Genomic DNA, 27,129 nt, shown 5'->3' with positions numbered 1-27,129 from the left:
ATTTTTCCAAGCATATTTGTTTAGTAATGTCACATGATCAGCTTGCTGTCAACTTAACATGAATATATCCACAATAAGTTAGCTTAAAATGGAGAGGAACAAGGAATCTTGCCATTAACTGGAATTCTCAAATTGACTATAATCTCCCTATGTTTAACTGGAAGGTTATCTCATATTGCAGTTTGTATTTTAGGGGATAGTTGTGATTTGATGCAATTTCAGGTAGTGATTAACAGTTTCCTAAATAACTAAAAAAACTGAAGAATAACTAAAAAAACCTACAGAACCCATTTCATGCCAAATCATTAAATGCAGTGTTCATTTAATTAATTACAATTCAATTTATTCAAAATGAAAATTGATACTTTAGCATAATAACCCACCCATAAGAGCCAAAAAGTTATACAAGTGGTTTATATAACATTGTGGAATTTTTTTAAAGTACTTTATAGGAGAAAAATATTCTTCCTTTACCTAAATCTGTTAGGTTTGGAGGAGTTTTCTTTAGATATGGATCAGAATTCCGAAGAAATTATTTGTTCTCAGTCACCAAATATTTGTTGTGTGCCCATTGTGTTTAAGGCACATTCAGCTTCTGGGTGACTCATCATCTTTAATGTTCTGTAGCCCGGTGCTTTAGGCACATGTTAGTGGAGTAACTGATTTTGTGATCTCATCTGGTGAGAAAAGAAACCATCCCTGTCTCAAAACAAGAACAACTTTACCTCAAGTAAAAGCAAGAGCACCGTGATTTATCACACTATGTTTACCACAAATGGATGGACAGATGAAGCAACACTAGGAGCCTAGAGCTTGAGGGCACAGTGAGTTAGTCCTGGGGTATGGAGGTGTGTTGGACCCGTTTGAGAACTGGGGGATAAACTGGATTCCAGGTTTAGTCCAAAATATTGGGGGGAGTAGTTTTATTTTTATATCAGAAGAAAAAAATGTGGAGTAAAAATAGAGGTGATATATTTGTCTTTATCAAAGCAAACAACTAAAATTGAGAAAGGGTCAAATCACAGATAAGAGCAGTGAGAAAAATTAAAGGTTAGCTTTATGCATAGCATTGTTTTTTGAATCAGAAAACCTTCAGTAAGCTCTGTGGAAATACCTCTTAGCAACTGATTTCAGAGAAGGACATTATTTTGAGGTTTGTTTTGTTATCTATAAAATGAAAGTTTGGGGCCAGATCACTGGTTTTCAACCCATTAGTATCACCTGGAACACTACTGCAAAATACTGATGTCTGAGTTCCAGGGCCAGAGATTCTGATATTATTGGGCCGGTATGGGACAGTGTCAGCATTTAGCTTGATTTCTCAGTGATTCTACTTTGCAGCCAGGCTTATGAACTGCTGCTAAGGAACTGCTGAATCTTAAGGTTTTTTGTATATGGACGGAATTAGTATTGACATGAAGTCATTACTGGAAGACAGAGATAAAATGGTACAAACTGAACTCTATTCAAATAATAATGTTTTTAAATTGATAAATGTTTATTTTCTTTGTAAAAAATGACTGTTAAAAGCAAGTCACAATTCTAATTTTTCTATGGCAATGTAAAAATTGTGTATTTTTCATCAAAAAGAAGGAAAAGCATGCCTTTTGTTAGGATTCAATGAACAGTGATTTTATTGTTATTTGTATTTGCCTTATATTCAGATTTTTGGCCCAGGTGAAATTATATGGCTATATCTTTACTTCTTTGGCTTTGCATTGCCTACCTCACAAATTGCTTGCTTTTAAAAAAAGTCATGTTATTTTTGTCCTCTTTCTTGGCAACTAAAATATGTATACATGTTAAGTTTATTTTATTATTATTTATTATTTTTTATAAAAAAAACTAAGAAAAATAACATTTTCAAAATAATAATACACATAGAGCAACAACACAGTATTTACTATATTTAGCCACCAATATAAATATAGAGAAAATTCTGATCACTATTTGAAATTTGTGAGAACAATTGAAATGTACCTCAATGATTTTTTCCCAAAGCAAATCATACTATTTTAACACATTAACTCTCATGAGAGTTGTGTTTCACACACCCGAGTTTTTACCCTGGGGTCATATGAAGCATATATAAAATCTTGTTGATGTTTTTATTGTTACAATTAATATTGACAGTTTAATTCTAAACACGTGCATTAAATGAGTAGAAGTCAATATATTTTGGTTTTCTATTTATGTTTACCTTCAAATCACACTCAAGGCTTTTTTTCTATTTTCATAATATAACACTGTGGCCTCAAGGAAAAGTTTCTGGATTTTTTGTGTGGCAGTAATTATGCTAAAAAATATTTTTCCTCTGAATTTTGGTGTTTAAAATATAAATAGGAATGGGTTTGCAGTGAAGATTGTTCTGCCAAAAAACAAACAAACAAATATACAAAAACAAACAACAACAACAACAAAAAAAAAACTGGAAAAGAGTGTTTCAAATCAGGAAAAATAGAGTTCTTGAAATGGCCAGAAAATGTGAATAAAGTTAAATAATTGAAATCATTGCAATTCTGTAGTGAATAGCCATCTTGTAATGATACCAGTCTGAAAAATTATTATATGCTCATTCAAAACAGATTGTAAAAAGAAAATTTATTAAAATTTTGCTGTTAGCTTCATTCTATTTTTGAAATATATGTTAATCACAATGAACATGTGATAAATTTATGTCATTGGTAAATTTTTCTAAAATTTTTGAGTTTTGGAAATCTAAGAGATAATGAAGAATATTAATTTAAGGGTTCAATTTGACTTCCAAGAAAAGAATATAAATCCAAACTTAATTTTTTAGCTTAACAATGATGGATGCCTAAATTATTTTAGATTACTGTATTCTCAATTTTATTTGCAAGTATGCAATGAGCTACATGGCCAATGAAAAATCAGCCATCTATATCTGCAAGATTCTCGCAGAGGTGTAAAAAGGAATCTTAAAGGAAAGATTTAGGTTTATTTAATATTAAGAGGATAAGGATAAACTTAACTAGAGTTATGGAAGAACCTTCATAGAAAAAAGTAGATGATTTTAGTACCTTTTGTATCTAGGACTGTAAAATGCTACAAACAGGAATTGGAATTTTATCTGAATTATAGCCAAGGGCAAAGAGTTTTTGTTTCACACACACACACAGACACACATACACATACACTACAGTATACATCTTTGATTTAGCCTTGATGAGATTTTTGACAGGAAGTGAAAGAATTTTGAAACTTCTCTAATATTTTCATTATTTTTAGAGCTCAATTGATGCAGTGCATCTGGAATAACACTGGCAATTTTTCAAAATATTTGTAAGTATTCTTTTTGGTAGATGCCTAATAGTTCTATTGCTGGATCGAATGGTATTTCTATTTTTAGCTCTTTGAGGTATCTCCAAATTCTTTTCCACTGAGGTTGCACTAACTGCAGTCCCACCAGCAGTGTAAGAGTGTTCGTTCCTGTCCCTCCACATCCTCGCCAGCATTTGTTGTTCGGGGATTTTTTGATAGAGGTCAGTCTCACTGGGGTTACGTGATATCTCATTGTGGTTTTGATTTGCATTTCTCTAATGATTAGAGATGTTAGGCATCTACCCAAAGGAACAAAAGATATTGTATAACAAAGATATCTGCATTCGAATGTTTATGGCAGTACAATTCACTATTGCAAGGATGTGGAAACAACTCAAGTGCCCATCAATTCATGAGTGGGTTATTAAAATTTGGTATATGTATACAATGGAATATTATAAGAAACCACAGTATCTGGCATCTCTTATATTTTCCTGGATTGAGCTTGAGCCCATTATCCGAAGTGAGGTATCACAAGATCAGAAGAATAGGCTCCACTTGTACTTGCCATCAAATTAGTATTGACTAATTAACATTATGGTGCTCACATTGTAGTAATATTCTCCGGGGATTAGGGGGGTAAACTCACAACTAAAGGGCACAGTGAGCATTGTAGAGGGGGAGGGCATGCCTCTAACCCTCACTAGGGTGAGGCAAAGACATAAAATGTAACCAAAATGTTTGTACACTCATAATACCCTGAAATAAAAAAACAAAAGAAAAAAAATATTTGTAAGTATTAATAGTCCAGAGGTATGACATAAAGGAAATTCTTTAGTTCCTTGAAACTACATGAGACTATATTTGACGTCATCACTTAATATAGGACCCAACTAATTTCTGGAGAGTACTGAAGTAATGAAGGATGTAGCAAGTGATTTTTTGAAATCAAATTGTTATTCACTTACACATAGGTCACTAGTGCAGTGGTAGATTTGATCATATAGAGAATGGTTATTGATATTAGCTACCAATTTCAAATTGATCTTTTGTTTAAATTTGCCTTACTAATGACTAAATATTATAGGAATTCTTTGAAAAAGGCTTACAAGTAAAATTTTTAAAAATTACATATGTGTGTGTATATGTCTATGTTTACAAAAGGGTAAGCAATGCTTAATTTCATATCATTTGTAAGAATTATTAACAATGGTTAATTTAAAATATTTGTAATGAAGAGAAAAAATTATAATCTTGAATAATCTCTAAGAGTTTTCTAAGTTGAAAAACTTTTACTTTTACCTTTTGAAGAGAAGAAAATATTTGGAAAAGAATTTTGGAAGGTTTTTTTTCTATATTTCATCTGAATTAATCCATTTAATTAATATTTATTTCCAAAGATTAGCTCTTATACAGTAAATTCTTATTCACATTTTTTAAAGAAAATGATTATAGTGAAATAAAATACATTTTGGAATTGCTGTTTTGGTGGGCTACTCATTAAATTAACCGAGTCAAGTATGTGCAAAAGTTTTGCGCAAAAAAAAAAGGGGGGGGAATAAAAGCACAGAATTTCAATTATACGATAACTACAAAATGGTTAATGCTATCTACAATCATTTCATTTTAATGCCTGTGTATGTTCTCCATGGCTTTTATGGTAATGATTAGGCATCATAGAGTTGGCAAGAGTCCAGGTTCTTGTCTGTGAGCAACAGAAACCAATTTTGGCTAACTTCAGCAAAAAAAAAAAAAAAAAAAAAGGGCATTTACTGGACAGATAATAAATACTTCACAGAATAAATATGCAGACTGGAAGAAAGGACATAAAAGATGAGAATGGAACAAAAAAAAGCTAGGAGAATGGGTACGAGGTGGCTATGCAAAACTTTTTACTAGGATATCACTCCTGCCAGTGCCAAGGAATGGTGTAAAACCCTCAGGGCAATGCTATAAAAAGTTACCTAAATATCTCCATTTCTCAAGTCTCAAATTCCCAGGCTGTAGTAGAGAAGAGTAGGGTTGGGGACAGGGAATTTATCAGACCTCTTCAGCTTCAATCGTGAAGATGGGGGTCTGTCTTCCACCAAGACTTACTTAATCAGAAACCAACCCCCCACCCTAAGAATGGATGTTGGACAATAACAAATGCATTATATAGCATGTACTTTTTCTTGATTTGCCCAAACTTCTAAAGCAAGTGCAGAGCATTGATTTTATATTCTCCATACAGCCTAATCATTTATCATGTAGTCCTATCATGAGGAAAGAGAAAATTAGTGACTTGACACTCTGTGGCTATCAATCAATTACTGCATTCATGCTGATGGTGTCCGGTGTGCGTGCTGGCAATTACCATCTGACCACTGAAGCAGTTTACAACATTTTTCTCATAACCTTAACTTCCAATAACATTTTTACATTTTTTACACAGTCTCCTTATCTGGGTGTGACTTTTTTACAGAAACCTTTCTATCTCCTATTTTAAAGCAATTGGGATTTCACCCTGTAATTTTCTAAGCATTTACTATTTGGGACTATTAGGTAGCTTTTGCTGTTGAAGGCCTCATATTAATTGTGAGGTAATAATGTTCAAACAGATTTAGTGTGAAGTGTAAACTTAGTTTTGGGGAAAAATCTATTAAATTTCCTTTTCTCTGTTTCTTAACTAGAGATTTATATTATATTACCTGTTTCCTTAAATTAAATGCTGTGACCTTCCTTTTTCCAAAGATAGCCCACACTATATTTATCCACTGTATTTTGTACCCCCTCTATCTACTCCAACATATTGAAAATTTATACTGCACTGGGTTGTGGTGTTTGCATAGATATCCAAAAGAATGCAACTGCAGGTTGAAATCCTATCTTGGGGTTTAATGGGCAGTGTTGCAGGGTGGTGTGGGATTATATTTTGCCAAGTTTATGAAAGAAAATCAGAGGATTTTATTTTCTACAGCTTTGATTGATTGCATCTCCTTCTCATACATAGCTAATTCAAATTATTGTGCCTTTTGAGTATATAATATGAGCCTAAAGTTGCACTACAGTCTCATACTGTTTGTAAACTCTCTAAGTGATTCTTGCCAGGAACCAGCACTCAAGGGGAGAGTTAATATTCTAGGATATTCAAGGAGCTTGAGTTGATTTCATTTTCAAAAGAAGATTTGTCAAAGTGAAGGTATAAAAGAGGCGTATTTAGAAATTATTTGTTCGTGTTAATTTGTAGGCTGACACTTTGTTGTCTTTTCTCTCTTTAGACAAACTGAGATACCTGTGTATTATTTACATATTTTAAATATCTGTGTTTTAAGTTTTAAAACATTTTTGACTTTATAAATATATAAGCTCTGATTCTTAAAGCGTGAAAATGATATTGAATATGAAGACAGCCTAGATTAAGTTTTATAGCCTGGAACTGATCACTTCTTTCTTTCCTCAGAGATTGGGAAAGTAGATCTTTTACAAATAATCTCTGTGGTTTGATCATTATGATAGATATTGTTTCTGAAAAATGTCTTAGTGAATTGGTCTGGACTTAGTTCAAAGAGACAGTGCTTTAGGTATTTGTGAAATGAAACTGATGTTGCAAGACTAGAAGATATAACTGAGCAGATTCAAATGATTGAAGGAAATTGACCAGTCTTCCACTTTAAAAAGTTTATCCCTGATGCAAGGAAAAGTTCATAATGACTATGCGTGTTCTTCTTTTTTTTCTTAATTTCAGCATATGACAAAGGTACAAATGTTTAGGTTACATATATTGCCTTTGCCCTTCCCAAGTCAGAGCTTCAAGCTGTCCATCCCCCAGATGATGTGCACAGCACTGATTAGGTGTGAATATACCCATCCCCTCCACCCGCTTCCCACCTGCCTGACACGCAGTGAATGTTTCTACTATATGGGCACCTAAGTGCTGATCAGTTAATATCATTTTGATGGTGAGTACATGTGGTGCTTGTTTTGCCATTCTTGTGATACTTCACTTAGTAGAATGGGCTCCAGCTCTATCCATGATAATACAGGAGGTGCTATATCACCATTGTTTTTTGTGGTTGACTAGTACTCCATGGTATACATATACCACATTTTATTAATCGACTCATGGATTGGTGGGCACTTGGGTTGTGTCCACATCTTTGTAATTGTGAATTGCTATAAACATTCTAGTGCAGATGTCTTTTTATAGATGCCCTTGCTACCTACAGATTGTGTAAACTTTTTGGAAAACATCTATACTCTTTTCAGATGATGAATGGCACATTATTATGAGACATTTAGATGAAAAGTTATGAAATAGCTTTTTGCAAATGCAGTTGCTGATATTTTTCCCCCAGAGGCTTAATTTTGTGTAACCATCTTTTAAATGGAAAGAGCATAGATATAGTAAGGCTTTTAGGTTATTTACATATATAGGCAAAATTCAAAAATTTAGCATAAACTATAATTGGTATAGCCAAACAAAAACAAATAAATGTGAAGTTGGAGGGGAAACAGAAATAATGCTTAGAGCACAAACCATAATATTCTACCATTTATTATTGAGAGTAGGGGAGCTACATACCTTTTTGTGTGTGTGTGTGTGTGTGTGTGTGTGTGTGTTTAATTGCTTATTATCCAAACTATCCATACTTGACTAGTAAAAGAGACTCCTGGGTCCATGGCACTGATATTTTATTTTATTTCCTATTATATTGTAAATTGATTTATTTTTCAATCCATCTATTTGTACCCATGTGGGAGAGCTACATAGTTCTCTTTCTGTGCTTCATTGCACCTTTTGGTTTGTACAAGCCTTGGGTGAGTACCAGAAGGGCAGCTGCTCACACACTGGGGAAGGAAATTCAATGATTCATGAGCATACACAGGAAAGAGCAAAGACTGTGTTTGTTCTTGAGGATAGTCTGCAAGATTCCATTCTCAATGATGCAGAAATTTGAATGTGAAACAGGTTCTGATCTTGGCATTTTGCCAGAAATCTCTAGTTTTATTGAAGTCTATTAAGCAAATACTATACAGATTTGTGAGCTTATGTGATTGCGTATCTTATCATGTGTGGTGACATTTTCTATTTAAACCTAATCAATTTAAGAACTAATAAGTTCAATTTTAAGGCATTTTTAATAGCCATTTATTTTTTTAATTAACAAATAAAGTCATGTGCATTAAAGAAAATGTAAATAATATAGCCATGAAAGAAAAAAAGGAAAAAGAAACAATAATCTCATTTGTTATTCCATACTAAAAGATATATATGTAAATATATGTGTGTATATATGTGTGTGTATATGTAATATAACACATAATAAACATATATATAAACATTTTAGTTAAAAATAAATGGCAGATATCTTCTCATCACATATTATTCTTGTTTCATCAATATTCTCTTCTAATTCTTTCCCTCAACTTGTAGTAACAAAGAAGTAAAACAGAAGAAGGTGGGAAACTGTACTAAAAGTATAATTTAATTTCTCTAAATAGATTTTATTATTTATAACATTTTAAAAGTTGTTTCAGAAGTGAAAATAAGGCCGGGCGCGGTGGCTCACGCCTGTAATCCTAGCACTTTGGGAGGCCGAGGCGGGCGGATAGCTCAAGGTCAGGAGTTCGAAACCAGCCTGGGCGAGACCCCGTCTCTACCAAAAATAGAAAGAAATTAATTGACCAACTAAAAATATATATACAAAAAATTAGCCGGGCATGGTGGCGCATGCCTGTAGTCCCAGCTACTTGGGAGGCTGAGGCAGGAGGATCGCTTGAGCCCAGGAGTTTGAGGTTGCTGTGAGCTAGGCTGACGCCACGGCACTCATTCTAGCCTGGGCAACAAAGTGAGACTCTGTCTCAAAAAAAAAAAAAAAAAAAAAGAAGTGAAAATAAGTGCCTAGGAGAAAACCAAGTATATATTGAAAACTGAATTGTATAAAATAAACAATAAGATTGAATAATATCAGTTACTCTAGATAGAAAAATATTAACTGAGAGTTATAAACATGTTATGGAAGTAAGAGTATTTAATAAGTGCCTAGGAGAAAACCAAGTATATATTGAAAACTGAATTGTATAAAATAAACAATAAGATTGAATAATATCAGTTACTCTAGATAGAAAAATATTAACTGAGAGTTATAAACATGTTATGGAAGTAAGAGTATTTCGTAAAATATTAAAATGTGTTAATGGAATAAAAAGAAGGCACATCAGCCTATTTTTCAATGATAAGTATAAGAGCTAATAGAATTTCTCAAAGAACTAAAAGTAGAACTAGAATTTGATCCAGCAATCCCATTACTGGGTATTTACCCAATGGAAAAGAAGTAATTTTATCAAAAAGACACCTGTATACAAATGTTTATTGCAGCACAATGCACAATTGCAAAGATGTGGAATCAACCCAAGTCCATCAACTGTTGAGTGGATTAACAAAATATGGTATATGTATACGATGGAATCATATGCAGCTATAAATAAGGATGAATTAAGGCCTTTGCAAAAGTTTGGATGAAACTGGAGACCATTATCCTAAGTGAAGTATTCTAAAGAAAGGAAAAACAAACACCACGTGTACTCGCTATTAAATTGGAACTAACCAATGAGCAGGGGTGTGCAGAGAGGGAAGTAAAACTCAATAGAAATTAAGCAGGAGGGAGGGGGGAGAAGGCAGTAGGCAAAAACACACCTAATGGGTACAATAAACACTATCTGGGTGATAGTCACACTTATAATCCTGACTCATCCATAACAAAATCAATATATGTAACCAAAAACATTTGTACTCATGTAATATTTTGAAATAAAAAAAAAAAGAGTTAATAGGGTTTGGGGGCATCCCTAAGGAAGGACTTTGAAACCATGATGAGCATTGTCTAACATCTATCCACTCCCCCTATGATTAACTCCCTGAACTACAATTAAATTTGACAAAAAAACATAACATTAGAAGCAGATAAATTATAGAAAAAGACGAATGTATTATATCTTTGAATTAACTGTGTTCTCTCATTAGAATTATTTTCTACTGCACCCACCCCTTGCCATATATGCCCTCAACAAGTATTTATTCCATGCCACTCTGGGCCATGCAATCCTGTAGACATGGGTGATGAAGTGGTGAGAATGCAAAGTCTCTGACCTCATGGAGCTTACATTTGACTTCTAATCTTTTATTACTCAACTGTGAGGACTTTTTAACACCCACATTGAAACAAATAATCTTTCCCCATGCCTCCATAGTACTTCACAGAATTATCAATTGTCACCATGTGCAATGTTCTAAAATCAGTCTTGTTCACTTGACCATGAACTCCTTGACAGCAGGTTTGTTGGATTACTCTTTGAATCTCCAGTGCATCACAGGATGCAGTGCCCCAAATAAATTCTTGATAAATGCTTACATAATGAGTGAGTAAATCAATCAATGAATAAATGATAAGTGAATCAAGAGAGTATCTTCAATTGAATAAACTAAAAAATTAAAAATTTATATTCTGAAATGTAAGATTTAAAAGAGTTATAATTAAAAGTTTATAAAATCATGAAGGCATACTTAATATTTGTGTATCAAACTCTGGAATTTGGAAAAAAATATAATGGTGGTAAGACCATAATACATATTAATATAAAATTTGTCAGAAATGGTTTAGACTCCCCTCTCCAAAAAGTGTCCCTGTAAATTAATGAACTTGGGATATGATGGTAGGTATGTTATGTAATCTTTTTTACATGTTGAAATGTTCATCCTGAAGGCCGTGCACATACTCTACTGTGGGATGCACATCCCCGTTGACCTACTTTTCCTGCATTTTTCTCTCTGGTGGTGGATACTTTTCCCAAACAGAGACAACTCTGATTCAAGAGATGTGCTTACTGTCTTCGTGGCTTCTCAATGTCCTTCACTCTCATCAAGCACCCTCTCCGTCGTCTCATTATTGTTTGCTGATGTCTCTCTGTTCACTCTCTTTCATTCAGCAATATGGGGACTTTGGCATAAGCCTCACAATCTTTCTTCTATTATCATTTTAGACTCCTTTAATATCACATCTTCAGTATGCAATGGACTCTACTTTTCCTTTTTTTACTCTTCTAAAGGTCAATTTAAAAAAAAATCTATCATAAATATACACTTGAATTGTCATATGATGGGATTTTTAACCACCTTTGTTTTCAGTCATGATTTAAATATCTTCTTAAACACAATTTTCTCAGTGTAGTTCTTCTTTTTTTCCCTAACCCAATTGCACATAAACCTATTCTACAAACACACAAATACAAACAAAACTACTTTTATCCTCTCTTGCGCTTACAGTTCTCACCTCATTTTTCCTACTTCCCCAAATTTTTTACTCTGCTTCCATTTCTTCCTATTCATTCTTCACCCTCCACAATCTGTCTTCTACCTCTACTACTAACTGCCTTCCTATTCAAAAGATCCAGTGGACAGTTTTTGCCTTTATTCTACTCTGTCTCTCAAGAGCAGTGAGATTTGTTGGCTACTCTTTCCTTATTAAGAAACTCTGTTCTTTTTGATTTCCAAGGCACCACACTTTTTTAGTATTTTCATTACTTCGGCCACTTCTCAGACTTTGTTGACATAATGTCCCTTCTTTTTATCACTAAGACATGAATAGCTTTCTCTTCTCTCTCTAGATGATTTCATACATTTCCATGGATTTTGTTGCATGTCTCTGCTGATGACTCTAATATTTATATACCTGCCTTTGTTCTCCTTAGAATTCAGATTCTATTGTCATAAATATGACTACCTATTGAACTCTCTCTCTCTCACAGCATCTCAAACTTTTCACATATGCAATAGAACTCTCAATTTCCTCTCACAATGTCATAATCCTCACCCAATTTACCTGTTTTAATATATGACATCACCTTGAACCTAGCAGATCAACCCCTAACTTATATCTAATCAACCATGTAATTCTTTGGTTAATTCTCCTAAATATGTCTTGAATCTGCTGCCTTACCACCTTATTTTCTTCTACTTCTTTATTGAGGATACCTAAGTGTTCACTTAGTGCTAAGGCTTCCCATCGGATCTCCCTACCTCCACTCTTGTACCATTCTAATTCAGGGGTCTGTAAACGTTTCCTATAAAGAAACAGATGGTGAACATTTTAGGCTGTGTGAACCATACAGTCTCTTTGATGCCACTACTCAATTCTACCATTGTAGCAAAAAAGCCATCATAGACAAATGTAAAAAATGGATGTGGCTGTGTTCTGATAAAACTTTATTTATAAAACAGATAGTGAGCCCCTGCCATGCTACAGCTAGAGTCAGACCTCTAAGTACAAATATTATTATGTCACTTCTGTGTTTAACACCTACCCTCAATGACTTCTTACTACATTTAAAAGAAAATTCAAATGTTTTTGTAGCTTTCATAGCATTGCTTGACTTGGCCCTTTCTTCCCTTTCCCTTTTTATCTGAGGTCTTTCCCCCTCAATCACCATTCTGCTTTCAGTTTCTTAAGCATAGGCAGTACTTAAGACTTGTTACATAATTTGTAAGGCCCCATAAAAAATAAAAATGTAGGGCTCCTCATGTAAAAATTAGTAAGAATAGAAAGATAGTGACAGAGTATTAAATCAAGCACAAGACTCTTCTGAGAGTTGGACCCTGTGCTACTATACAGGTTACACTCTTATGAATCCTGTATTTCCACCCTGTGGTCTTTGAACTTGCTTTCCTAGGCCTTGAACAGCAGCCTCCATCCCCACCCCCCATGCTACTCTTTCTCATCTTTTAAGCTTCAGTTTAAAACCTGCACCTCCTCAGGCAGGCCTTTCTAACTAACTTGCTCTAAGTAGGGCCTCCTTCAGTATTCATATTTTATTCCTTGATGTTTTTAAATCATTCTATGCTTTTCATTTCTTCTACAGTAATTGTCATTATTGGAAATTATATATTTTTATTTGAACTATAGAGTGAATTATTATGATATGATAATAATCACTGACTCATGTGTTAATTACCCAAAACAAATCAGCATGAATTTATAACTTAATGCTAGCTACTATGGCAAGTGAAAATAATTCTGAGTGGTTGCTTCATTTTTTTCCAAACCACATTTATAATACTTCATTATTATTTTGGGGTATATATGGAGGAAACATGCTCTGCAGGCTAAATAAGTCAGTTGTACCCATTATGAGGGACCTTGGACAAATAAATTAAATTAATAAATTCTTTGTTTTAATAACTCTTGAAGGGATCTGTGGCAGTGCTAAAATTAAAATGCGTATATTTAAAAATAACACAAAATAGGCCAATCAGAAGGAATCAGAAAGTCTGTGCTTTTAGGAACAAAAATTAGGTCACTTATGATAAATGCAAAATTTTACATATAGGCAAGCTAGGTTAGATAAATATTTCTCTGACAATAGAAGAATATATGTATTCTTCCATAGAAGACTTTTCTGTAACATTAGCATGAGAAATTTTTGAGAGAGTCTTTTTATAAGGTGTAGTGTAATTTCCTGGATAATATGACATGATATAGCAATCAGTTTTAATTTTGAAACACTTTAAAATTATTGTTCATATATATTATACTTGTTTTAATAATCAATAATCTGAAAATATAATATTAAATTCTAAAATTTTCATATTTAATTTTAATTAAATAAATTTTCATGTGATTTCCATAAGAGACTGAGATACTATTGATCAATTGATACTATCAATGTTTTTTGTCTTTATGAGTTAATTTATTATAATACTTCAAAATGAAGATCTACAAAATGGATTCAAGCTAATTAGTTTTCTTTTCTATAACATGTGCTTACTTTATAGACCTTTTTTATTACTTATTAAATTACTAAAAATACATGCTAAGGTATTAGACCCACAGAAAGTCTGTTATTTTGCTATTAGCATTTAAGAGCTGGAATTTTATTATTGTTCTGACATAAGATCAAACATTTTGGTATATTCATAAAAAACAGTTGTTACTAAAGAAAGAGCACAAGAGAATTTTTATAGCTCTATGGATTTTTAAAAAGTGTGTATTATCCAGATTAATTCTATGATTCAAATTTATTACTATTAAAACCCAACCCCATTGAATTTAAAAGAGTCAAGTTGGCATTTTAGCTGATCTTAACAATTAAATTGAATCAACTAATGAAGCCTATTTTTAGAATGATATAATATTAAATACAAAAAATTGTTTTTAAGAAATTAGAGAGATGCTTTCTACCAATGCTTGCTTCAAACAAGATTTTCAGTGATTTTACTACCAATTTATTAAATACTTTTAAAGTGGTTGTACTTACATTTTTCTTTATTTTGGAAACTCGTATATGAGATAAAGAATTATTTCTGGAGTTTGGACAAGCTAGTTTAGGTTCTGGTTCTACTACTTCTTAGCTGTCACTACAGGAAGATGATTTAGTTTCTGTGAATCTCAGTTCTATATGTGGAACAGTCCTAGAAGTCCATGGCTGCATAAGTAAGAGGGTAGTTGTAAAAACCAAATAAGATAATATACATAGAATCCCTTGACATGTATAAATGATATTGTTATTTTTGATGATAGTAAATGCTTAATTATTTTGTAAGATTCCGGAAACATGGCTGAACAGTTTTATTGCTTTTGGTTCCATGTGATATTCTTAACTTTTATGTTTTTTTCCCCAATTCTGGGCTTTTTGTCCTTTTTATTTTTTCTTTATTGCCTTTTATATCCTGTCCATGATGTATCCCTTGTCATTTTCTATACTGCCAGTTTAGAAATATCCCCGAGTATATCATTACATAGGTTCCACCACACTTTGATGATAGCTATTTTGTTGGATGAGGGCTCTTCCATTGATTTGTTACATGTTGCATAGGAATAGATACCTGGAGACACATATTTGTTAACTTCCTGATATAGCTCGTACTTGCAGGTGGTGGTTTACACAATTTAACATCATTTTAAGCTCTCTAGTTGAAAATATTTCAAAGCATTTCCTTGATATGAGTGAGTTTTACACATTTTATTCCCTTATGTTTAACTTTTTACAACCTGGTTGGGTTTCACTCTAATAGAAGTGTTCCGATATGCCTACCTTGTTGACAACTTTTAACTCCATTTAGATTTCATACTGTATTGCTCTGTTTTTATTAAGTAACTGATATGCAATTTCTGTTATATAAAGCACTTGAAATGAGTTCCTAATTCCCAAACTATATTTCTCTTTTCCTCTTGCGCTAGAAAAAAAAATTAGAGTAACAATTGCAAAATAGTATTATTTTTCCTGTTAATTTTCTTTTATTTCTACTTCAGTACATGGAAATAAATTAGTGCTTTTTAAAATGATTCTTTGCTGACATTTTTAAAGATAAAATAAATTGTATCTAATACATATGTATATATACATAAATATGATTCATTTCAAGTACATTATGTAATAGAAATTACCTGTCAGTTACTTCATAAATATAGAGCAAGACAGTATGTGATCTAAATGGAGTTAAATTGTATTATACATTGTGTATATATACATGGCATTTGCCCAGAAGAGAGATAAAAGATGCCTTTAACATCTTACTTGCCACTTCAATCCTGTAGTATCTATAATCCTTGACTTTATAACTATTATTCTATAAATGTATCCTAAGAAAATGACTAAGGACTTGCATGGAGATTTATGTATAGGGATGATTACTGGAATATTTCTTATAATGGAGAAAAATTGGAAACAAAACAAACACCCCATATTAGAAAATAATTAAATAAATTATGGAAATTCATACACCGTAATGTGATGTTTCCATTAAAACATGTATTCATTGGTACATGTGTAGAATGCCATAAAAGGCAATACAAGTAAAAAAGCCTAAAACAATGTAAAATTGTATATTCAGTATGATCCAAATTAAAATTACATATAATGTATAACAGAGACTATAAAAGTTTATCAAAATGCTAGTAACAGCTGCCATTAGAAAGTGATGATGCAAATTCTTGTTTATATCTTTTTTATTATTTTTCCAATTTGTATCATGAATATAGGAGTTTAAAATAGGACACATGTCATTATGTAAAATATAATTTGTAGTCAGAATAGTTTCTCTCTCGCTCGCTCATACGGTGTGATACCTTTAACTTTTTCAGGGACTTAAGAATTCTAACATCTCAGGCTTATAATTAGGTCAGGTGGTACTACTATTCTGCATTTCTATTATGCTCTTTTATGATTTCATAAACATGTATCATGGAGAAGCAGTGTATACTTAAAACCTAAAGACCAGGCAATTTTAAGACTGCCGTGTAGAGAAGTAACTGATCAAGTTACCATGTTACTCCTTATGAATTCACACTTTGCCATGCAAAACAACTGAGATGTTCCATGGCACACTCAAATGAGTAGCAAATTTAAGCCTTGGGAATGATTTTTGTTTCATCTCATTGCCTTTCAAATGTAGTTGTGTATGTAGTACATTAATTGTAATTCAGTTATTTTAACAGACAAAATGCATGCTTAGAAATATTTCAGTACCAATGGGTAAGGAAGCATTGGGAGTATTAAAGTTGTATATTTTTTCATTTATTCATTCATTCTTCTAGGAAACATGTATTAATAATCCTCTGCTCTATATTGCAGAATGAAAAGCACAGTCCTAATTTTACCTTTTTAATATTTTAGTAATCTGTTGTTTACTTCTTATTTTTATTTTCTTCCTACTCTATATTTATTGAATATAGGTGCTATGTCATAGTTTCATTTCATTATTAAAGCAAATAAAGTAAATTGGATAACCACATTAATTAATAAATGATTTTTTGAAATTAATTTTTTTAAGATGTTTTAAAAAGGGGATCCCTGTGACCTATAAAGTGTGATCTTTATAGGCAGTTAAATATTTTTACTTCATCTTCACTTATTTGCTCATTTAAAATTTATTTATTGTGAAAATGTCATAAGTCTGGCATAGGTGGTGAATAGTGTGAAAAATACAAGTTATTTCTCTGCTCAAGAGTCTAGTGTAAGAATGGAAATGTATCTGTTAATACAATTTATCTGTGCTGTATTTGTTTCTCTTTGTATAATAACGTTTAAAGAAATTTTAAATCCACTTTAGAGAAAAATTTTTATCATCTTCTGGACCAAAAGAAAAAGAAATATAATTTTATATATGCCTAGAAAAGAATTCTTATGTTAATATGCAAGTTTCAATTTGGAACCCGAGTAAAGGGATATCTGAAATTTATAATTTTAAGAACCAGACAAAATATTATAAAGCAGCCATACTTAACACTATAGTAAATATTTTGCAGTAACACACCCCTAATCTGACAAACATATGTTACACAGAAAAATATGCTATACAGTGTGGACACATGTTAATGTACTATTTTATTTTGTGTCGTAAATTATTGACCAATTCATATAAGAAGTATTTTAAAAATCTTTCTTTAAAAATCTTTAAGTATTACAAATTAACCAGTTTTTAATAGACGCCCCCCTTTGTTCAACCAGCGCTTGTACTCATTACCATTTACATGGCCATCTAAACAGCTTTTTGTATGACAAGTTTGTTGTTTCAAATATTTGTAGTTACTGCATGTTAACACATCTTGCTAGACAACAGTTAAGTATTTGCAGCATTTCTATTTTATTTGAAAGGCAATGTTTGTGCAATTATTATATTTGAATACCTGATTGCATTTTTCATATTGTCTTCAATATTTTATTTAAGAATATGAGAATAAAAAAATTATATTGCTGAAACGAGAAATAAAAAGCAAATTTTTATATTTAATAAAAAACAGCCAAGATAAAAATAATTAAGCATGCCAAGGATGACATACTTTCAGGCTCAGTTGTATATTTAATAGACTTACACAAATGATGGATGTTATTAATTATGAAGGAAAATTAGAAAAATTAGTCTATACAGAAGATTCTAGTAATATATCAATAGAGATTATGTTTAAAAATTAAAAATATAAGAAAGTTTATATAAACATATATGTTATACACATTTAAATATACATAAGTGAATATATATTTTTTAATATAAACCTGGGAATAGAACCCCAGAGAGCTAAATCTAATGTTCTGCTTTTGCCCATTACCCTTCCTGCACAATATTGGGAAGATATTATGGAGTTAAATGCATGAAAATTCAATTAAGGTAATTTTAAAAGCAGTACAGAATTTTTAAAATATGTAATTTTTTCTAACTTTTTTGTTTTTTTATATATTATTGAAAATTTAATGGCTAGAGATTATAAAAATCAGTTTTACGAGATTTATACCAGTTCCATCCAGAGAAGACTTGGTTTTTAGATAGGATACAACATCATGCAAATGTGCAGCTCAAGTAATCAATTACCCTCCCAGAAATGAGTATTCTTTGTTAATACTTGGTATGATTTAGTGTCTGGAAGAAAAAATATATCCACATCATTTTGCCTTTTATTTCTGAGTAATGTTTTATCAAACAGGATTTAAAAAAAAAATTTTTTTCCAACACAAACAAAGTAATTGACAATTAAATACATATTTTTTAATTTCTAAACAGATTTTTCATTGTCTTATGTGTCCCAATGGATGACTATATCTTACTCTTCTAACTTCGGAAGATAGTCTTTTTCTTAATGATTCCATTCTTTGTATTTGCTTATATTTCTTAACAATAACTATTGTTATTTGATGTTTGAAATACTTTGTTCTTTAAATTGTTTTGATAACATCTTAATCATCTGCATTTTTAAATTTTCTGTTGTCTTTATAAATTGTATATATTTTTATATTCTTCACATAACACCCTATTGTGGGAACACGTATGTAGGTTTTAAAAATGTGTTTAGTTTTCATCCAAAGTATGCACTGCCCTTTTGCTGTTTCAACAATTAATCAAGTGGTACAAAATAATTGAGAAGGCGTTTGTCTTTCTTCTTCAGTTTTGATATTTGAATTATCTTTTCTGATTTTTAGCCAGTGATATATTTCTTTCATATGCTCACTCAATCTGTACTAGTGGATCTAACATTAGGTTCCAAATATACAGGAATTTTCCTCTTAATATTCAGATGTCATACTGGGAAGAGATGCATATAGGCACAAAATTAGATTTAGCAGTGAATCATAAAATATCTGCTTTATTTGTAATACATATCTTCAATTTTTAGCTATGCTTGCCATCTTTTTGTATTCAGGCAGTTATTTATGTGCTAGCAAATATACATTATGATATGCTATTCATCTGGAAATTGTTTTGAAAAGACAACATTCTATTTTGATGGTATAAAAGACAATTTTTATAAAGCCCATTTTCATCAGGAACTGGTTTATTTGAATCTGTGCATTTCATACTGAATGATTTTTATGTTTGCATGGGTAAAATAATTGTAAATATATCTTTTTGTGATGATAGAGCTGAAATTCTTTATTTCCTTCTGTCTCAGAAAATGCCTTTTTTTTTAGAACTTAGATTTCCCTTCATTGTAATGAATTATTTCTTGTCAGACATATACATAATAATCAATTATTATATGATAATAGCAACATTTGTTTTACTAAATAGACTAGAAATATTTTGCATAAGCTTGACTGATAGTCCTATGAATCTTGGAGCAGTCTCGCAAGATGACATATTGCAGGTCTTAGCCCTTTAGTAGGTTTGAGTTTAAATCAGGCATTGTCAGAGAAGATATTAGAACACAATTATAGTAGACAGAATAATGGCTCCCCAGTGATGGCCACATTCTAATCCTTGAACCTGTGAATATATTACCTTACATGGCAAATGAGACTTTGTAGATGTGATTTAATTATGGATTTTTGAGAGGGAGAGATGATCTGGATTAGCTGAGTGGGTCCTTCTCTGACTGTCTGCCTCCCTCTCTCCCTTGAGAAAAGAAAGGCAGAGAGTTAGAGAGGAGAGAGAATATGATACTAGAAGTAGATGTCAGAGAAAGAGACAGTGAGAGACAGAAAATTCAAAGATGCTACACTGTTGACTTTGAGAATGGGGTAAGGGGTCAAGAGCTAAGGCAGGCAGGTGGCCTCCAGAAGGGAGAAAAGTCAAGGAAAAGGATTTTTCCCTAGAAACACAGCCCTGCTGACACCTTCATTTAAGTCCTGCAGAATTTATCTCAAACTTCTGACTTCCAGAACTGTAAAGATAATACATTTGTGGGTTTTTTTGTTTTGTTTTGTTTTGTTTTTTGAGACAGAGTCTCACTTTTGTTGCCCTGGCTAGAGTGAGTGCCGTGGCATCAGCCTAGCTCACAGCAACCTCAAACTCCTCCTGGGCTCAAGCGATCCTCCTGCCTCAGCCTCCCGAGTAGCTGGGACTACAGGCATACACCACCATGCCCGGCTAATTTTTGTGTGTGTGTGTATATATTTTTAGTTGGTCAATTAATTTCTTTCTATTTTTAGTAGAGACAGGGTCTCGCTCAGGCTGGTTTCAAACTCCCGACCTCGAGCAATCCGCCCGCCTCGGCCTCCCAGAGTGCTAGGATTACAGGCGTGAGCCACCGCGCCCAGCCATTTGTGTTGTTTTAAGCCACTAAATTTGTGGTAACTCGTTACAACAGTGATAAGAAACTATACAGCTATCATTCATATATAGGAAAATGAACTATAGATTGTGGGAAAGAAAAACCAAAGTTCATCCCTGAAGATATCCCTTTTTCTCTTGGATGTTCTCAGATGAGAAAGAACCATTTCTTTCTCCATGCCCTAACAAGGCATCTTATCCAAATCTCCCCCTTTCTTCTCCAGCTTCCTCTGTCTAATTTTCTCCAATATCTTAGTGTTCTCCCACCATCTCCTTTATGCCTGTCCCTTACCCTGTTGCCATGAATTTCATTTGTGTTTGATCTCTATGCTTCTAAATTATAAAGCTGCTATCTTTTTTGTTTCTCCATGAGAACTTTTCTGTTGTTATCAGGCTCTTCACACCTATAACTTACTATTAAGATAATTCAAATTTACAGATAAAATTCTAATCTGTGCTTACTTAATAGAAAGAAAACTTAGGGTAAGCAGACCTTACTGACCCCGCCCCTATCACTCAGCGTACTGCTAATGTGAAACTATTGGAATGGATTTGAAGAATGGATTGGGAAGACTAACAGTAGTTGCTATTTGAAGCAACTAAGAAAAAATTTAAAGGAGCAATTGCAATAAAATACAAATCATTGGTGCAAACCATAAAAATGCAAAATATGAAAGGAACATATGTTATTTAATATATTCTGACTTTTTATTTCAGATAACAGCAGAAGCAATAGGACCTAGCATATACCAAACACTGTTCTAAGTAATTTTCATTTCCATACTTATTTAACTCTTATAACCACTCCATCCCCATTTAATACAAGAGGAAACTGAATTACAAATAAGTGAGGTGATTTGCCCATGGACATGTCACTGGCCAAGTGACAGAGCTGGGCTAGAGTTTGTGTTTATGTATGTATGTATGTATATATGTGTGTGCGTGCTGTATGCACCTACAAAATACTCTAAAAGAAATAGCATTATTTACTAGTGAAATAAGATACTGTCTGATAATAGACTGCTAATGAGTTAGAAACAATAATAAAATATCTCTTGTACTTGTTGTAGTATAATAAGGTGATTTGGAGCATGAACTCAAGAGCCAGATTGCCCACATTCAATTCCAGTTCTCATTGCTCAAATTCAAAGCATGTCTCCCTTAGCCAAGTCATTTAACCACTCTCTGCCACATTTGTTTGAGATAATAAAGGTGCATGTCACAATAGATTATTACAAGGATAAGGGGAGTTAATCAATGTGAAGTACTTTGGAAGGTTATTTGATACAAGTAAGTGTTATGTCAGTGTTAACTATTATAATCATTATTTTAATAGACATAAAGCTATCTAATAGCTGTGGAAATAAGGGAAAACATACACATATTTCTAAAAAAAATTTCTTTCACTTGTCCCAAGTCTACATTTTGATCCCCATTATCTTTAATCAATGTCAAATAAAATAATCTTAGGCAAACTAATCTAGTCAACTGTTTATTGATGTACAACAAAACTGAGATTTATTCAAAGTAGAATTAGTGCCCTAGAATGATCAAGTTAGACTATTGTAGAGTCAGTGTTTTCCTTCTCTCTGTAGACAGCCAGGAGACTTATACAAAAAATGAGTATGTTAATACTGGAATGAACAAGGCTTTCAGTCAGTGATTCTCAAACTTTAATGTACATCAGAATGATCTGGAGGGCTAGTTAAAACACAGATTGCTAGTATGCATCCCCATGGTATCCGATTAAGTAGGTCTAAGAAGGGGCTTGAGAATCTGCATTTCTACAAGTTTCAGCTAATGATGCTGCTGGTTCAGGGGTTATACTTTGAGAACCATAGCTTTGAAGCTTTAATCCATATGACAACCAATTGTTTGGAAGAGAGAAAAAAATTTTAAAATGGTTTTCTATAATCCATTTTTAAATAACCTTAAATTAGGCTACCTATTAATTTATCTAAACTAGGTTAGATTTAGACATATTAATACCTATTGAAATATCAAGATTATAGATTTATCGGTAGATTTGCTATTGTGATTGATAAATGGCTAATTTTAAATGTCACTTAGTTAAGTGATTGATTTAAAATAAAAAGGAGTTATGAATTTTTACAGGCATTCTTCACCAATATCCACCAGGCTATTTTTGTTTTTGCCTAGAAATGTCTACCCTCTCTACCTTGCTAACCAAGCTCACTCTCTAAGAATTATTTTTAATATTATTTGTTTCTTGGGAGCTTTCTCTGACCCACAAGAAGGTGTTTTACTTTTCTGACGTCTCCTAACCCATAAAATATTCTTCCGTTGATACATACACCAAGTTATAGTTTAATTTGTTAATTTGCACATGTAGTTCTTGCTATAGAGTGTGAGTTCTATTTGTCTTTGTAATTCCAACAATTAGCTCAGTGCCAGGGACGTAATAGTCACTAAATAAATATTAGGTGGATGAATATCTAAGTAAATAAATGATATCTAATGATTTTCAAATTTCTGACATTTGTTGGAGAGAGGCAGAGAGAGACAGAGACAGAGAGAGACAGAGAGGATGGCTGTCGGACTGCTTGTTATTAAGGTCATTATTGACTATTATTTACTCAAGAAATTTCATCTCCCATTAATGGAGTCCTCATGAAGGAACAAATAGCCTAAATAATTTCCCTGGTGCTTCTTAGAAATTCAAAATACTTGCTTATTTCCTTCCTTTGTAACATGAATATCTTTCTAGTGCTCCTGGTTGCCTAGAAACCTTTAGTTTAAAAATTGGACTTACACGACTATATAGTTATTTGTGGGTTTCATAGGCATGGGTTACTTCCAGAGAGAACTCAATCTTAGCTACTGTCACTATTATAAGGATTATGAGTGAGTTCCTGGCATTTTAAAGTATAGCAATTACATTTTTATTTTTATATTTATCATGGTTTATTTTGTCGCATTTCGATTACTTTATCAGCTACTTTAGCTTGATTTATACTGGTTGAGAATTACAAGCAATGCATTTTAGATTAAGCTGAGATTTGAAAAAAACTATTTCTGACAATCAGTATGTCACACAGTATGGGTATGCATAGATTTTGTTTGCATTTAAGCATATTTACTGACAGCAGTAACTCAGATTTTAAGCACATTTCCATTTCTGTAATTATGTCAATTATTCAGAGCAGCTTTTTGAGGCTCATTTAGCAGGCCATAAGGTGTTGGTTTATAGGTGCTGATGGGAACTAGGAAAAGGTAGTTGAAACAAACAAAATGAAAATATTTAGCCTGTAGTTAACATGTATTGAATATATTAGAATATATTGACTTGAATAACTGAATTTTGTTCAATTATGATTATGCTCTGAGTATGTATTGGGAATGATAATTTAGATTTATTTAAATAAAAATGTCAGAGCAAAAAGACTATCAATTGTTCTTTCTCTTGACATATTAAAATGTCTAATATAATTACATATTGACTCTTGTAATGCTATGTAACATGGTTGGAGGGAGATAATTTTATTCTTGTTATAACTATATCCCCAAACCCACCTTTTTATTGTTCTATGTATAATCTGTTACTATCAGAGAATCCCAATAAAAGTGGACACAAGATTTATAAGAGAATTTCTAAGGTTTAATGATTGTTAGTAAGATAGTGAAACCAAGCCTGCAAGTGATCCCTTTGGAAAAGTTCTCAATTCAGCTCCCAAGCAGTATATCTATTGGGAAATGATTGGTCATAAGCAGGAAGGAGATAGAAATTTTAAATGTACACAATTAATTCATGGAATAAGATAGATAACTTATACCACTTATTCTAACAAACTTTAGTCATCATCATAAATATTATTATTTTAGCTATGATTTATAATATAATAATGAGCTATATTATTGTTGTTCCCCAAATATATTACTTATTATGTAACAGGCACTTCTTTAAATGCTTTAAAACTTACAATGAATCTGTCAGATAGATACTATTATTATCTTCATTTTACTGATGAGGAATCTGTGTTGTAAGGAGATTGAATAATTTTTCAAAAGTCACATAGATAATAGGAGATTGAGCTGAATGAGTATAAGCCCAATACATTGAACTCTAAAGCTTTGTGAATAACTATGCTGTTTAGCTGGGTGTGATTGGAGAAGCTCAACCTTAGTATATGAACATTGAACATTTCTACTATGTTTTACACCTACCATGACATTTGGAGGCACCCATGTGTCTTTAAGACCTTTGTCTATTAGCATTTTGGGGGGATATGGGGGGAAGGGACTGGACCTAGATCCATTGATCTTAGTTTTCTGACATGGTGTAGCACAAAAAAACACAAACAAATATATATTTGAAAACAGCTAATTTCATATCCCTTGAATTTTCTTTTTCTAAATGTTTTAATATTTTTATATTGATAAATTAATGTCATATATACCTATGGGGTACAAAGTGATGTTATGATATATGCATACAGTGTGGAATGATTTAATCAAGCTAATTAACATATCAGTCATCTCAAATGCTTATATTTATTCCTCCAGTCTAACTGAAACTTTGTATCCTTTGATCAACGTATCCCAATTCTCCCCAAGCCCTAGACTCTGGTAACCACCATTCTCCTCTCTACTTCTGAGTTTGTTTGTTTTAGATTCCACATATCAGTGAGAACATGTGGGTATTTGTCTTTCTGTACCTGGCTAATGTGCTCCTGGTTCATCTATGTTGGAAATGACAGAAGTTCCTTCTTTTCTAAGGCTGAGAAGTATTGCATTGCATGTATATACCACATTTTCTTTATCTATTTATCTCTTGATGGGCACATAAGTTGATTCCATAACTTGACCGCTGTAAATAATGCTGCAATAAACATAAGAGTGCAAATAACTCTTCAACATGCCGATTTTAAATCCGTGGATTATATACCCAGACATAGAATAGCTGGATCATGTGTTAATTCTTTTTTGGCATTTTGAGGAACTTCCATACATTTTCCATATTGGCTGTATAAATTTATATTCCCACCAACAGTACATGAATGTTCCCTTTTCTCTACATCCTCATTAACACTTGTTATTTTTTATCTTTTTAATAATAATCATTCTGACAGGTATGAGAGGATATCTCCTTGTGGTTTTAACTTTCATTTCTTTATAATTAGTAACATTGAGCATTTTCTCATGTATCTGTTGGCCATTTGTATGTATTCTTCAGAGAAATATCTATTCAAGTCCTTTGCCCTTTTTAAATCAGGTTGTTTTCTAGGTATTGAATTCTTTCTTATATTAATACATTTCAAATATTAACTCCTTATCAGATATATGGATTAAAAATATTTTCTCCCAATGTGTAAATGTCTCTCAACTCTGTTAATAGTTTCTTTTGCTGTACAGAGTTGATTTTTGTATATGGTGTGAGATAATGGTCCAGTTTTCTTCTTTTACATACAGATATCTTGTTTTCCTAACACTCTTTGTTGAAGAGACTATCCTTTCCCTATTGTATGTTCTTGGCATCTTTGTCAAAAATCAATTGACCATAATGTGTGGGTTCATTCCTAGGCTTTCTATTATGTTCCATTGTTTAATGTGTCTATTTTTATTCCAGTACTATGTGTTTTAATTAATATAGTTTATAATGTAGTTTGAAGTGAGGCAGTGTGATGCCTCTAGCTTTGTTCTTTTTGATCAAGATTATCCTATTTACTTTTTTGGGGGGAGTTCTATATGAATTTTAGGATTTTTTTTCTATTTCTGTGAAATATATCATTGGTATTTTGATAGGGATTGCATTGAATCAGTAGATCACTTTGGGCAGTATGGACATTTTAACAATATTAATTATTCTAACTCATGAACACAGACTATCATTCCATTTATTTGTATCTTCTTCAATTTCCTTCATCAGTGTTTTATAGTTTTAATATACAGATCTTTCACCTCCTCGTTAAATCTATTCCTAAGATTTGTTTTGGTTTTTGTTTGTTTGTTTGTTTTGTAGCTATTGTAAATGGGATTGTTTTCTTGATTTCTTTTTTAGATAGTTTGTTGGCAGTTTGTTGTATAGGAACAATACTGATTTTTGTGCATTGGTTTTGTATCTAGCAACTTTACTGTATTTGTTAATTAGTTCTAATAGTTTTTCTGGTGAAGGCTTTAGGGTTTTCTGCTATAAAATCAGGTCATTAGCAATTAGCAACAATTTCACAACTTTCTTCCTTATTTGCATCCTTTTTATTTCTTGCCTAAGTGCTCTGGCAAGGACTTCCAGTATTATATTGAATAGAAGTGATGAAAGTGGGCATCTTTATCTTGTTCCTGACTATAGAGAAAAAGCTTTCAACTTTTCA

The 27,129-nt window shown here is 32.3% G+C and overlaps 1 protein-coding gene across 3 annotated transcripts in view; it reads left to right on the top strand.

The window, feature by feature from the left end:
* Nucleotides 1-27,129, top strand: part of NAALADL2 (N-acetylated alpha-linked acidic dipeptidase like 2) — a 1,254,620-nt gene that overhangs the window by 621,049 nt on the left and 606,442 nt on the right. For 2 of the 3 annotated variants that reach the window (XM_076003772.1, XM_076003769.1), the window contains one exon: nt 3,250-3,303. The exons of the other annotated variant lie outside the window; for it this stretch is intronic. In XM_076003772.1, the coding sequence (XP_075859887.1) occupies nt 3,250-3,303 (54 nt within the window). The remainder of the gene's footprint in view (nt 1-3,249; nt 3,304-27,129) is intronic. 3 annotated transcript variants of the gene reach the window in all.

The sequence above is a fragment of the Microcebus murinus genome, chromosome 1 (genome assembly GCF_040939455.1).
Source record: "Microcebus murinus isolate Inina chromosome 1, M.murinus_Inina_mat1.0, whole genome shotgun sequence".
In the NCBI taxonomy this organism is placed as follows: Eukaryota; Metazoa; Chordata; class Mammalia; order Primates; family Cheirogaleidae; genus Microcebus; species Microcebus murinus.
The sequence above is the reverse complement of the archived record's forward strand: the minus strand, read 5'-3'. Positions and strand labels throughout refer to the sequence as shown.